Raw genomic sequence first — 12,427 nt, forward strand, 5'->3', positions numbered from 1 at the left:
AGAGAATTGTGTTGCATGGCTTGCTTGATTTTGGAAGCACTTTGTTGACCTGTAAAATCATGTTCCTTCTGTGAAAAATGTTGTCAGAACTAAATCATGTCCTGAAGCAACAGATCTTCAAGATAGGAACCTCCCTTTTCCAAGTCAGAAGCAGTCCTGGTGTTTTTGCTTGCTGTTGTAATTTGGCTTCATATGTACTTTTATATGCTAGTTTTGCCTTCTAACATCTTGGCCCTACCATCAGGCCCTACTGCCTGGAAGCTAATGGGCATGTCTCCACAGATGGGTGCAAGCAAGCCTCAATTGTTCCATGGAAGAAGTATTATTTAGTAGTACCTTTTAAAATCATGCAGTAGCTTACACCTGGTTTGCTGGAAGAAGAGACAGTGCTGTCATTATTTAGTGCAGAAGCTCCAAGTTATCTTTTGATGGACAAGTGCAAAAGAGCACTGGAAAAAGGCTGAAGCTCCTCTGTGAAACTGGAAGCTGCCTGGCTGCAGGCCAGCACTGGTACAAAAGCTGTGTAGCTTCATTAGGGGACTGTTGTGCCCAAATGAACAAATCCTGCTGAGGACCAGGGCGGAGAGCCACAACCTTCCTAGTGCTGCTAAAGAGGACAGAGCTGGCCAGTACCCCTTCTGGTCAATTCTGAGTGTGGGTTTTGGTCAGTATGCACCCCCTTGTTAGGTGTTTCTACCCAACCTCCCCGAAATGACTACTTTAACAAAAGAAGTAGTAACATTTTGTCCTTCCCCACAAATTTAGATTTAATTTCTGAGTGCATTTTGTGTATTCTCATTGTAAATTAGGAATTTGTTGTAATTCCTTTCACAGCAGGTACATAGAAGCAGTTCTGCAGAGCTTGTGTGATTTTGATGGCAAACTAAGCCATTCGATTCCTGATAAAATGTTTTTTATGTAAATTTCAAGTAAACCCTATCCTTCAAACATCTTAAAACAACTGGGATTTGGAAAATCGGTACGTTTCAGCATGAAGCTGGAAGAAAAATAAAGCAGTGATATTTGCTTAGTACTAGCTGTACGAGGGGGAAAAAATACAAGTTTTGGAATCTAGAAACACCTGGCTTTAAATGGGAATACATTGTCTTGATTTCTTAGGGCTTTTTCCATAACTTTTTCTATTATACATCCTTTCCTGTTATGAAAATAATTCCAAAAAATACCCATTATTTTTATTGGCCTATAATATCAGCATTTCTTAGTGAATGTCTTTGGTTGAAATTAGAAAAATAGCAACTGCTTCTGGAATAAAGAGCTACAAATCCTCTCCACCAAAAGAAATCACCAATGATAGAAAATTGGTCCAGCATTCATCTCAAGAGGTTGTTTGGTCTGATTTCTTGTCTTAAGAGCAGAAGCCTATGGCTAAACTATTCCTGGCATATGTTTGTTTTACCTTTTCTTTACAACTTTCAGTGAGGGAGATTTTATCACTGCTCAAGTCATTCAAGCTTTCCCTGCTATTAGAAAAAGGTGGTGGTTTGGGATTTTTCTTGCCATTGCCTCCTCTCACACTTTCATGTCCAGTCTTAATTTTCTGTAGTTTAATATAAGCCTGCTCTATGTTATCCCATCCATAATGGTCATGGAGAACAGCGTTCTCCTCTTTGAAACTCCCTTGAATGACTGAAGACCATTATTGTTGCTTTGTTCCTGGAGAAAACCTCTCCAGTCTGCTAGCTTTCCCTTCTAAATCAGGTTTTTCCAATCTCTGATTAATCTTTCTTCTCTGTCCTCCTGACTCTCTGAAATCAATTCATCTTTCTTGAAATAGAGTGTTCAAAACTGCACATAAAATTCCAACTGAGCAGAGTGGACATGCACACTACCCTGTTGTATACATGGTAACTCTATAAATATTAAATTATGTTTTCCTTTTGTTTAGAGAAGTGTCCTCTGAAAATTAATGCCAGCTGCAAATTCAATAAAAAACCCTGGATACTGTTATCAAAGTTTGTACTCAATATTTTTCATTGAGTAGACCAAACCTCTGTGGAATGTCCCTTGCTTCAGCCTTCCAATTTGAAAGCAAACCCTGGGTAACCAGGGTATAATTTTCTGAGAAGTTTTTACCTGCCATGTTTTCCTTGGCTTGCTCTTTGAGAATTTATGGGCGGTGAAGTTGGAAGTCTTGCTGAAGTCGTTAGACATAACATCTATGGAATCTCAGTTTGGGTACAAAAATAGTACTACTGCAACTTAAAGTATGTATAAAGTGAATCCTTCATAATCAATGAGGCGCTTTTGATTTGTGAATATTTGTAATAGCAGAGATTTTCAAGGCTCCACATGTGTCCTATGCTTCTGTTTGCATATGAAGATTTACAAAAGGAGCTATACCAGTTGTTTCTTTTTCCCTGTCAGCCTTATGGTGGGATAGAACCTGAGAAGAATCTCATTAATGTTAGAGTGTTTGCTAAGTCCTTCTCAGCTCTCCCGATTTTTCTCAGTTAGAGCCTCTTTGATTGTCTAAATGGAAGATTTTTGTGATCAGATGTGATGGATTTGAAATGCAAAGGCATTAAGCTCCTGTACGGTTTTGTCTGTGGACTTATCCAATTGAAATGGACACAGAAGGGACTTTGTAGGATAGTGCTGAATACTGTGGTGATGCTTAGACACCTCTTTTGTCCGTCGCAAGGATGGAGAAGGTTCCTGAGCAGCATTTTTATGAAGGTTGAAGAAAGCCTATTTGACTGAACTGTGGGACCTCAGATGTCTCCCAGCTTAGTCAAGCTAGAATATGGAACTGAGGGTGCTTTCCAGTAATTAGGAGAAGGGAGAAAATCTGTTACCTGGTGCACCAAATGACTGCAGTTGGACATCAGAGTAGAAGCTGGGAATGTTGAGCTATCGATACATTAGTTATTTGTATGGCACAAATGTGTGGATATATACCCAAGAGAGCAGCTTTATATTTGGCACCATTCTTCAGGCTGGGAGAGGTGATCCTTCCTGCCAAATTGGTACAAACAGAAAGTGAGGCATGAGAGGCCACCTATTTTCCTGAAGTGTGAAAAGTTCTAAGCCTAATGAAGTGTGATGTGGGCTGAAAATCCACAAAGAGTTTTGTTTCAGAAATAAGGTGTGTGGCTCTAATTTGACGTGTGTCAAATGTTAGAGTGCTGTTTACATAAGAAAATTTAAATCTGATAGTGGTGTTGCTACAGAGTTTTCTGTCTTTCCCTTATGCTTCCCTTGAATGAATCCAGTCCATTTATCTTAAATTTTATCTAAAGCTTTAAAACATGTTGACACTTAAAATGCAGAATGAAAACTTTCCATATGCTTTTTTATTTTTTTTTTTTAATAATAGTGCTGGGTGTCTGTACCTCTCCCTTTTTTTCCCAAACACTAAACAGTCTCATTTTCACCAGGTTTTAAGTTGCTTTGCCTTTATCATGTCTGTGGAAGGTACTCAACAGATGAATCCAGAAATTTGAACTAAACTGTGGTAGAATAAAAGCTATAAAGCACCAGTGCCCTAGTAATTCTGTCTGTATGCATCATGCTAGATAATACACTTTATGTCATTAATGTTTCCAGTGCTTCTAAATCTTCTCTTGGTTGCCTTGCTTAACATATAATAGGTTGGAAGGTAGATAGATTGTCAACTTCCAATTACTGCAAAGTATCTTTCCAAGTTCCTGGAGAAATTTTGAAAGGGGATGATTTTAATTTTCTTGGTAAACTTTTTGCCTTCCAAAAAACCCAGTTTAACCTACAGTTTTATTTGTCACATGAGGGACTTTGATAGGATTTGTTGGTGAGCTTTCAGATAATTTGAACGTAATGTTTCTACTATTGTGACAGCTTCAGATAATGATTTTTTTCAATTAATAGAAGACTTTGTATGGTTTTTTACTCATATGTGGGAAATATAGAAAGATGAATTAGATGCATGTAGGTTTTACCAGGAGCCTGTCTCTCTGTGTAATGAGTGTGGTTAAGAAGTCTACTGCCTATGGAAAATGGAAAATTAGTGAGATGATGCGTACTGGCACTTGTAGTAATATCTGTTTTGGGAATTGGGCAGGGGAAGATGTACTGAGCTGGGACTCATAGTGTTGTATCCTAGATACCCCATTGCTCTGGGCTAGTAAATGCCTGTGAGTTCCACTGATGGTATTGACATTGGTCTCTCCACTGAAACACTGGAAACAACATTAATTGTACGACAAAATTTCTATGCTGATGTGCCAACTGAATTTTAAACCTCTTCTGTTGCAAGTTAACTGTGTAATTTGACTGGTCTCGACATTCCTGACATAGATTCTTGGTCAAGTTACTCACTAGTGTAGATGGAATAAGCAAGGATAAAATCAAAAAGGGTTAATGATTGTGATAAGTATTAGCTGATGTGATGAAACTGTTCTCGTTAGACTGGTGGAGTGCAGGCTGCTCTAAACAGCTGATGGAGAAGCCCTTTCAGCAAAAAAACTTCAGAAATACGTAGTTTTGTCAAATGCCCGATTTTTTTTGGTTGAGTTTTCCAGTGTTTCCTACAGTAGTACAGAAAAAGGTTTTGAAAATAATATATTTGAAAAAAATATACTGAAAGCCTTTTCTGTTAAGAGATACGTTTCTTTTTTTCTTTTTTTCTTTGTATATTTTATACACTTTCTTTTATATCCTTCGATCAGTTTCTTTCCTTTCCGATAACAGTCTGTTATCGATGAATTATTTTTTCTGAACTTTCCCTAGGACTTGTTTGTTTGGGGGTTTGAAATTTTTTTTTTCTCCAAGCATGGTTTTATATCTGTTGCTAAATCAATTTTCATTACTAACACAATTTCTTTTTCACTCTTCCACTTACTCTTTTGGAATGAGGACAGAAACATAGGTCTTGTTCATCTTTGCTTTCCAAGTGTATGTATGTATTTGAGTAATTCTGCACAAAAAGTTTTGCATGGTTTTGGGGAAGGAGGGACAGAGGGGAGTTTGGGACTTGAAAGCATTAGTCAAGTCTCAGGCAGGAATTGTGACTTTTGCAATGGTAATTATTTCTGAACTTTCTGAACTGCTTCAAAACGCGATCACATTACTGTGTGCATCATTGTGAGAGACAGAAATTTGTCTTTTTTTAATTCTTACATCTCCCTACAAAAATGCTTTGGTATTACATAATTGCCATTGTTCTTTTGCATGTTTTTCATAGCATCCTCCTGGGCAGTTGAGAAGGAAGTACAGTTCCTGCTCCACTATTTTCCTGGATGACAGCACAGTCAGTCAACCAAACCTCAAGTATACCATCAAATGGTGGGTTTTACAATTTATTTGGTTTTGCTAGAACAAAATATTTATGTATTTATATATTTATGTATATATATTTCTGAACCATTACTAAGCAAGCTTCAAAGTTTTTAGTTTTTGAAGTAGTAAATTTATTTAATCAGTCATGCTCAAGTTAGTGAATAGTATGAGCAATGGATATTACTCATAGGGTAGGTCAGAAAGCAGCAGTTAAGGATCTCATATTTCAGCAGCTGAAATCCTCGTGCTTCAGCATTCAATGAGTCCTAAAAACTTTGGTGTGCTTGTTTATTCAAAATTTTGGAATTATATGAAATTGAAGAGTTTGCATGAGAAAATACTCATTTGCTTAGCTTCTCTTTCAGTTTTAAATGGAAACTAATTGCCTCTGGATTCCTTTCCTCATTAAATACTAGGGCACTGGACATTTATTACGCAGCAGTGAGGAGCTTTGTACGTGGTGTACACATGGGCTTACCCTTGGGTAATGTCTCAGATGAGCATTTCAGGTTTCACTGGTGCCTTTTTTACATTTGCAGAGAAATTAAATTGATGTTTGTGGAGTATTGTTCTTTACATTTTGTACAGTAAGGGGAAAAAAAGAGAGACCAAATTCTCAGGCGTTTTATGCTGTTTCTTCATAGTTACTGATAGCCTTGCTTGACTTGTCTGTGGGCTGGTTATCTTGGTGTACTCAAGTGCAAAAATTTATTAAGTCAATATTTGTGTTGCAAAGATAGCTACATGACAGACAAATATATTCAGACTAACACATACAAAGTAGTTTGTAATGTTGGTGGTCACTAAGGCAGCTCTTAATTTTTCTGTAAGGAAAAAGGAGGGGAAAGGAGAAGAGCTTTGCAGTCAAGTTGACTGATTCTTCATCAGCTATTCTTGCCTGAAAGATAGTCTTGCTTTTTGTCAAGTTTCTGTAATTAGTAACTTAAAAATAGTTCTGATGAATGCTGGAAAATGGTTTTTCATTTTTGGGGTGTTGTTTTTTTGGTGTGATTTTTTTTTTTTTTTTCCATCCTGGAATTTCATACTCTTCTGGTCTAAAATCCTTTGTGTGCATATTTTTGTAAGGGCAGCTTTTTGCATGGGTTTTGGGATCCTTTTTGCATCAGAACTGAGACTGCTTGTGGAAAGAAGTGGTTTCAGCTGGCTGCAGCAGCCAAGAAGCATTTTCAGGGAGTCCCTAAGGGGTCTGAGGGCTTGAAAAGGGGTTACATGGGGTGAAAAACTGGCCTCTGGCCCAGAAGGCCTCTGGCTCTCCTGTCTGGCTGCACATTTAACAGGATGAAGGGTAGGGAGATTGTAGGATTATTGCTTTTGTAGTACAACTTCATTTCTTGCCCCAATCCTGGCAGTCTCTGCAGGTAAAGGACTATTGCATGTAGGTAAATCTGTGAGGGAGGTATTTTGCCCACCTCATTTATTTCTTCTGGGTCATATTTTTTCACTGGTGTGCTTAAAATATTAATGTCTCTGCTGGAGATCTGCAGCATCGAAGGGGTAGGATGAGGGAAATCTCCATAAGCATCTTTCTTGCACACTGAGTGCCAGCTGAACCAGCATATGAAAAGTAAAATGAAACTAGGATGAAGTAATCTGTTACAGCTCTGAAGGACTTTCAGATTCTGATAGATTTCTAAATACTAAATATTTTCTAAACATTTGACATTTTGTTACAAAGGCAACCATATGGTCACCAAGCAGAGCTTTGCCCATAGATTCTTGCATCTGCTTTCATAAAGTGAATTGGAGCTGCAAGTGTGTTCCTAGGGGCATAATTTAAAATTAGATTTTAAGACTAATTCCCTTTGGGAATAGCTTTCAGTCAAATTAAATTCATTCATAAATGTGGGGTTTTCTTGTGTTCAGTAATAAGTGTGTCCTTTAATGTCCATGGTACTCAGTATTTCTTAATTCCTTAAATATGTATCTATAGCAAAAAAGTAAAATTTAGAAGGTATTCATGATCTAAAATGCAGCCAGGTAAAAGCTCATACAAGTATAGTGAAATATATTTACTGTCAACTGAGAAAACTATTTTTCCCTATGTGGCTGTTCAAAATAAACCCCCAACCAAACCTAAAATAATTTAAAATTCTACTAATGAGGTAGCTCAAACATAGTTTTCCTAACATGCATTATCTCAGTTTTCATGTAAAAATTCTGGAACAAAATTACTCTTAAATAAAATTACTCTCAATAAAATTGACTCTTTTAAAATGCCTTTTATGGAAAAGAAAAGGGGGGAATTTTGCATCAGTCTAAGACATAAGCATCTTACAATGAATCACTGACAAAAGAAATTATCAACAAATAGAATTGGTGAACTCCCTGCTCCATCCTCTTTCCCCTTTAGCTTTGACTGTGTTTAATGCTGCTGGAGTAAGTAGGGAGGGTGCTGGCTTGGCTTTATCTTTCAGTAAAGCCATATTGAGAGTAAAGCATGAGTCGTGACTTGGAAACTGGTGGATAACCATGAGAATCCATGCCTTAATTTCCTTCCATCTCAAATGTGAATGAGATCAGTTAGTTGTGTATGTAACCAAAATCTTAGCTTTCTGTGCATGTAAGGACACTTCTTGTCTTTGTGCAGAAGATAAACAGAGATGCTTTGGTGTGTGGTTGAGAACATGAGAAATGCATAATGCACTAAGTTATTCAGGGAGTCAGCTTTCCTGAGTTAAAATAAGTAACTTGATGCCATAAAACTGCAGGAACCTATTATTTGAGTCTGCTATGTGAATAAGTTCATAGAAGACAGACAAAAGTTAATGAATTTAAATATAAAATCATAAGCCAGTGGTGATTCAACATTTCATGTTAGCCTGTGATGCTTTATCTTCAACCTTGGAAGTCGGTAGGAGTTTTATCATTAACGTAGTGGAGTAGGGAAGGTACATGCAACTTGATATGTGGAATATGAGTATTTTTGTAAAGTACTTAATTACCACTAAAAAGGATGCACGCACTTGAAGTGTGCTGAACAAATACTACAAAATTGTCTGTTTACAGCAGTTTTCCTGGTATCTAACAGTGAACAAAAGAAAACAGACTGTTGAACGTACTCTTTGTCATGTGTTGTGCTAGGTTTTAAATTTACATGTTAATATGACTGATAATATCATTTGACAGTCCTGAGATATTAACTCTGTATTTTTCTTTACAGCGTAGCTCTTGCAATATATTACCACATCAAAAACAGGTATGTGAATAATGGAATCTTGTACCAAAAATATCTTTTATCGTAACAAATGGACTGCCCAAGCCCTAAAAATCCATGCTTTTTTTTCTTTTAAAATGTTTTTGAGTAGTAGTTTCCTTGATTCCTGTGCTAGAAATAAGAAACATATGTATTTTATTTATATATATTATTTTACAGATGAAAATTAAAATTGGAGGATTAAGTACCATGAAGATCTGGAAGTACAGTTCAGCATTGAAAAACTTCAATGATTCAGTGTTTGATTTTATGTACATTGGGCACTTGTGCATTGTTGCTATAAGTTGCAATTATATATAGAAAAATCTGAATAGTGTCTTTCAGTTTTATATTTTTAGCTACACCTTTGTAAAGTTAACTGTGCATATCAGTGACCAGTTAGTTAATGGATTTTGAAAGAAAAACCATGAATTATAAAGTAAGGGAGACATTGTGAATGGATGTAATTCAAGAGTCCTCAGAAACAGAGCAGGTTCTGGCTTATCTCTTCTGGTGTAGTATGTTTTAGATCTCAACTCAGTCCAGTTGATTGAAATTGAATAGAAAAATGGTCCTCTAAAAAGTAACTTGGCACATAAATGAGCTTTCTTCATGTTGAATTGTGCTTTTGTATCTTAAATTCCCTGTCCTCATGATATGTCACAGTATCCTAAAATAATATTTCCTGACATTTCTAAGGAGAGATTGTATAAATACTTTAAGTGACTTTTGTGTGCATGGCTTTTCAATTGGCCTTTTCAGAGAACTTGGCTTAGATCTTGATCTAACAAGCCACTTAGACGTTTTTCCTTGTGGACTATAAGAAGTCCAACTAGAACAAAAGGAGTTACTCATGAGTTTAAAGTTCAGCTGGGACGTCATTTGGGACCATGTTTCAGGTCACTGGAACCCATCACACTTATTAAAACAAGGCTGACATCTCAAGAGAAATCTTTAAAAGTGCACAAGGGCAGAAAGGCTTAGGGCTTGATTCCCGCTGAAAGCTCTTAGAAGACTTTCCAAGACATCAGTGGGCCTTGGACTGAAACATGGCAATATATAAAGCAAAAGTTGGAGTGAAATCTTCTCTCAAACTTTTAATCTCATTTCCCAGGAAATGAGGCATGAGTGGTCATGCTTGGATTACTTGTTTAACCATCTGTGGTTCCTTTTCCACCTTTTCTCCGTGATCTCTGGATTAGTTTGGTTAACTAGTCCATTTCTGCTATGCTCAACTAGATAACAGAGATCTCAAAGATAATCAGATTCCAGAGTTTTGTAGAAATAAGTTACTAAGTGCTTTGTTAAAGTATCATGCCAGCTTAGTGAAAGGCTTGGGAGAATGGGGCACATTAGGAGCTACAAAGGGTGAGAAACCTCAGTAAGAGCTCACAGGTGAGCAGGAAGAATCCAGAGCCACAGAACAGCAGTGTCGTCTCATGCCAATTGCCATGGAGCTGATTTCTGCCTGCAGTAAAATATGCCCATTTGTGGGCTTGCAGAACTTGATGCAAATTTGACCTACAACTACTAGATAGAGAGACCAAACCTTTATAAAATGAAGAGCCTCATGTCAGCATCTTGAAAACAAATGCCTCCTGAATGTTACCTTCTTGGGAAAGTTGCTATCTGTCCTTTCACTTGTGGGGTGGAGAGGTGATTTATTCAGGAAACTGGTCACTGCTGCTTCCTCCAGAATGTGCCTGGGGTGGGGAGGTGCCGTGCTCACACTTGAGACAGGCGGTCTTGGCAGTGATGCTGGAGCAGGACGTGTGTGTCAATTAGCAACTCTGAAACGAAGGATGTGGAATGACTGCTCTGTCTTTGGTTGTCTCTGATTTAGGAATGGAGGGACAACGTGATAACAGCACTCAGTTGTAGTTGCTGCTGAAACAGCAAGAGCAAAACATATGTTCTGTTTCCTGCTATTATAGGCGAAAAGGAAGTTGTTGACGTATGTGGTAGATTGTGGGGGGTGGGGAGTATGTAACTCTCACAGAGATTCAAGGTTGATTTTGACAGAAGACGAGTCAAGCATTTGCTCTGCCAGAGAAGAATTCTTTTCTGACAGTATTTAGTTTTTCCTTTTCTTCTGCACAGGAGGCTTAAAATAAGTTACTTTCTAATATTTTAAACTCTCATCAATCTCGGGTTTTTTTGAGAAACTGTATGTGAAATGTAATATTGCTTCATATTTTTCCCACATTTCATTTGATTGTAACATTCTGGTTATCATTCCTTCTTTTCCCAGTGCCTCCCTATCATAGTTATACTGATCAGTTTTCTGCAGCTTTTGTTGTGCTTAGCTATTCAACAAGTGGTAAAAAAACTACACTCATTTTGTTTTTAAAGGAATGCATAAGTCTTGGTGAATTTTCTAAATAAAGAAACAAAATAAAATAAACTCCATCAAATTTAACCATGAAGAATGCTTAGATCAATCAGTAGGTGGTCTAGTTTTGAAAGAGGACAGTATGAATTGTAGTGAAGCTGAAAATATCTCAACTTTTATTTTAATAGATTTTTGAGGGCAATCAAATATGCCTTCATAGCTGCATGCAGCAGCTATCCTAAAACTAGGATATTATTTCTTTCTCTCTTCTCATTATTAAGGACCACAGTTTACTGTAGCACATCAGTGATTCCAAGGAGACTACTTCTGCATTAAGATACTATCTTTTTTATGTAGGGGTATAAGAGTGGTAAAAGAGTGTGGCCTAAAATCCTTGCTGATCAGGAATTTTCTAGTAATTATCCCCGTCTGTGGCGAGGTTTTATTTGTTTGTTTCAGTTTAGGTACTCTTTTTTTTAAGTGTTTATTTTCAGCATTAGCTTACTTTTTAGCAGGAAAAAAAGCCGCCTTCGGATATTGAGGTTTAAATGTTAGCTGCTAATAAATACATTTTGCAGACATGAAGCCACTGTAAAACTTGTGGTTTGCATGCTCTGAGAGACACGTGCTGCTGAGTAAAGATAGAAGACATATTCAGTGGTTTCTCTCTTAAGAACTCTATGACCAGAGTACGAGAGATGCTAAAAATAAAGATGGGATTGTAATAAGTAGGTCACATGGATGCATCTGTCCAGAAAGTGCCAGTTCTAACTGGTACTGTTACACCACTTGCTTTTGTGATTGTTAGTGTTCCTACCAAAATGACACACAGCAAATACCTTATCTTGCATCCTGGATGTTAGACTTGCGAAGTTGCATCAACTTGCATGCTGATATTGAGCTACAGGGATTTGAGAGAGAAAAACAGCTAAGAAAACCAATGAAGAGGAATATTATTTTGTCTGAATGTTTTGTATATGCTCCTTTTTGCTGTCAGAAATTATTAGTACAATAGGGTTTTCCAAAAAAGTAAAAAGTGAAGTAGGTATGTATTAACTAAAGGATTACTCTAAAAATAGCATTGCATATTGGTAAGCATTCACAATGTTGACAATAAAGGAGGAGGAGGAGTTAAGAGATTGCAAGGGTGGAGACTATGAAGTTAAAAAAAGGAGAGTAAGCTGGGATAATTTTATCACAAGTTTGTAGTAGTACTTCTTAATCCTCCCAGTAAAGACCACAGAAGTTTTGTATTGTGGGCATTGAAAGCTGAATATTGTAGTGTGCTGTGTAATAGGAATTTCATATTACACAGAAACCTTATGGCAGAATATGTCCAACTTGTATTTGAAAATCACATTTCGTCAGTGTTTCTAAGCACCCCGCAGCATGGGGTGTGTTGGAGTTTTAACAATACATATGTCTATGAGGGCTGTGTGCTGTTGTGTTCAGATAATGACACTGCTTTGGTTTTAATGCTTTTTAGGGACACAGACGGAAGAATGCTCTTAGATATTTTTGATGAAAACCTTCATCCCCTTTCGGTAAGTTCTCCTGCCTCTCCTTCCCTTTCATGTGAACTGTCTTTCTTTTTTTCTGTCTGCTTC

General features: G+C 37.2%; 1 protein-coding gene across 3 annotated transcripts in view; it reads left to right on the forward strand.

Annotated features, from left to right (window-relative positions):
* Positions 1–12,427, forward strand: part of CCNY (cyclin Y) — a 121,454-nt gene that overhangs the window by 83,518 nt on the left and 25,509 nt on the right. For all 3 annotated transcript variants that reach the window (XM_064637388.1, XM_064637404.1, XM_064637396.1), the window contains 3 exons: positions 5,180–5,280; positions 8,456–8,491; positions 12,307–12,364. In XM_064637388.1, coding sequence (XP_064493458.1) covers positions 5,180–5,280; positions 8,456–8,491; positions 12,307–12,364 — 195 coding nt within the window. The remainder of the gene's footprint in view (positions 1–5,179; positions 5,281–8,455; positions 8,492–12,306; positions 12,365–12,427) is intronic.

Source organism: Pseudopipra pipra, chromosome 1 (assembly GCF_036250125.1).
Source record: "Pseudopipra pipra isolate bDixPip1 chromosome 1, bDixPip1.hap1, whole genome shotgun sequence".
In the NCBI taxonomy this organism is placed as follows: domain Eukaryota; kingdom Metazoa; phylum Chordata; class Aves; order Passeriformes; family Pipridae; genus Pseudopipra; species Pseudopipra pipra.